The 2,907-nt window shown below is 40.0% G+C and overlaps 1 protein-coding gene across 1 annotated transcript in view; it reads left to right on the top strand.

The window, feature by feature from the left end:
- Nucleotides 1-2,907, top strand: part of CPB1 (carboxypeptidase B1) — a 47,166-nt gene that overhangs the window by 38,378 nt on the left and 5,881 nt on the right. Inside the window, exon 10 of the mRNA XM_007940193.2 lies at nt 1,399-1,483. Within this exon, the coding sequence (XP_007938384.1) occupies nt 1,399-1,483 (85 nt within the window). The remainder of the gene's footprint in view (nt 1-1,398; nt 1,484-2,907) is intronic.

The raw sequence follows: 2,907 nt of genomic DNA, 5'->3' as shown, positions 1-2,907 counted from the left end.
AAAAAAAAAAAAAGTAGCTAGCATGTTGAGGGTCATTAGAGGCATTGTTAGGGGAGAGAGCTGGAGGGAAGTAAGTCTTAGGAGAAGGTGATGTTGCTTCAAAGAAAAAATAAATTAAAACTGGCTAACTTTTTTTTATTCTGGGATTTAAATGTTCTGCATTTTTAAATAAATGAATGTCCTGTAAAGTTTCTCAAATTGGAGCTTCCACTCCCTCTTGGAAATGCTCATTCCTAAGCATTTATATGCCAGCATTTAATGTTGCATTTCTTATGCTCCTGCCTAAACTCACATAAACCTATCAATTTACCCTTGGCTTCATAATCTGTCCAATTTCCGGTGGTTTTGGTTTTTGTTTTGGTTGGGTTGTTTTGTTTGTTTGCTTTTTTAACTTGATTGATTTTTGTTTGTTTACTTGCCTGTAATAGATAGACAGCCTGCCTCATACAACCATAAAGAAATTCCTAACTCTTACAAAGATAAAATATATTTGCCAAACTAATTCTTGGACATAATCTAATGCTGAATATACACTGACATTTAACTATATCAATAAATATGATATCTAGGAAGGCCACACAATTGCTATAACCCCATTTCTTTAGCCTGAACTAATGTTAAAAAAAAAAAAAAGAAAATGAATTCCAGGGGAAAAGAGGACCTATATTTTATGTAAATAAAAAGAAAATGAACAAAAATTGTCCTATGGCTAGAATAGAATTGAGAGCTAGGGCCCAGATGTCACTGGAACAATGGTATAAAATAATTTAAGAACCCAATTCTCAATCATGTAAGATGCTAAGTAGCCTCACCATTCCAACAATTAGTGAATGACCACCAAGTGTAAGCCCTGGGAACTACAGAAGCAGGCAGCTTGACACAACATGACACATTCTGTGTGTGACAGAGGGAAGCTCAAAGTGAGTGCTTAGGGAGAGCACTAGGAGCTCTGGTAGCATAGTGCCTAAGGCACTTGACTGCTAACCAGAAGGCTGGCGGTTCAAACCCACCAGCCACTCCTCGGAAGGAAGTTTGGGCAATCCTACTTCCATAGTGATACTGCCTTGGAAACCCAAGGAGGGGTCGCTATGAGTCAGGGCCGACTCGACAGTAAATAACAACAACAACAGGGAGAGCACTAGGGAAGGAAGGCATTCTTTTACAAGAGTCAATTGAATCCTTAGACTAAGCTAGGTGGGAAAATTGGAACTCACTGAATGAGTGATCACCAGGACCACATTTAAGCCCTGTGAGGTGGCTGAATAAGCAGAATAACTTGAACTGTCACTTAAGCGTCTTCAATGTCTTAAAATAATGTATGAGATATTTGTTTGTTTCTGTTTGGTAGTCTATGTTTATACTTACTTATTCACTTGCTTATTGCTGGATCTTTTGCAGAATGCCCTTGCTAAAGCTACTGTGAAAGAACTTGCGACACTGCACAACACCAAGTACACATATGGCCCAGGAGCTACAACAATCTGTGAGTCTTGGCTTCAGAACTGTGCAAAGAAAACTCATGCCTAAGATGCTAACAAATGGTTGCCAGAGTTTCTCTTTTCATACAGTCTAAAATCTCTTTTTTAAATGGTTGTTGCCATGTGGCTTTTGCCAGTCTATGAATTTTTATGAAATATGTAATCAGATTTCTATTTTGAAAAGAAAGGGGAATAATATTTTTTCAACCCAGGGAAATATTTGCTCTTTGTAAGCATCTATTGAGTTCTTACTGCATGGCAAGTCTTCACTGGGTGTTAGAGGAGAAAGAACGGAAGGATGGAAGAAAAAAGAGAAGGAGGGAAGGGGGTTTCAGACTGTCTTCAAACACCCAACAGTAGGGAAGCCAGAAAAGTAAATCATCAATTGAATACAGGGTGCTAAGTGCTGTAACAGAAGAATGCACAAGGAAAGAAGATAACCAAGATTCATTCAACCCAGTCCGGTAATACCAGGGATGACTTCCCAGGAGTAATGGACAGCTTTATTTTGAAGGCCAATTGCAGGAAGAAAGCATAACACACCCATTGTTGTCAAGTCAATGCCAACTCTTAGCAACTCTATAGAACAGAGTAGAAGAACTGCATCATAGGTTTTCCAAGGCTGTAAATCTGTACAGAAGCAGACTGCTACATCTTTCTACCACAGAGCAGCTGTGAGTTTGAACTACTGAGCTTTCAGTTAGCCACTGTGCCACAAGCTAAGAAAAGCATAGAAAAAGGATTTTTCTGGCTAAGCAGACAGCAGGTGCAAGGGCTACTTGAGAAGCATGCCATCTCTGAGGGTAGACTCAGTCCCACTGACCACTCATTCAGAGTTGTGTGAGGAACTGGCAAGAGACACAGCACCAGAGTTAGGAAGGGGCTAGACTTCAGAGCCTTGATACTGCAAAATATTTCATTGGGATGGCACTTTCCACAGGCCTTGTTTTAAATTTCTACTTATATTTTCTTTCACGTCACATGATTTCTTTTCCACTAAGATCTGAAAGGAATAGAAAAACAGGCAATCCCCAGGTTATCTAACACCTATGTACAAAAATACAGTTTCAAACCAACCCCTTTCTCCTAAAGCTATTAAAAATTACATACAAGGGTTCATAATAATAAATGGTCACTACTTTCTGATATACATCAAAATATAATTATTGTTGTTGTTGTTGTTAAGTGCCGTCAAGTCGTTTCCGACTTACTGCGACGCCATGCACAGCAGAACGAAACACTGCCCGACCCCGCGCGAGCCCCACAATCCCTGCTATACTTGAGCCCATCATTGCAGCCACCATGTCAATCCATCTCGTTGAAGGGCTCGCCCTCTTTTGTTGACCCTCCACCCTACCAAGCATGACATCCTTCTCCAGGGAATGGTCCCTTCTTACAACATGACCAAAATAGGTGAGATGAAGTCTGG

The sequence above is a fragment of the Orycteropus afer genome, unplaced genomic scaffold (assembly GCF_000298275.1).
Source record: "Orycteropus afer afer isolate SDZICR_OR568_19922 unplaced genomic scaffold, OryAfe1.0 scaffold00066, whole genome shotgun sequence".
NCBI lineage: Eukaryota > Metazoa > Chordata > Mammalia > Tubulidentata > Orycteropodidae > Orycteropus > Orycteropus afer.
This window is presented reverse-complemented; position numbering and strand designations above follow the sequence as displayed.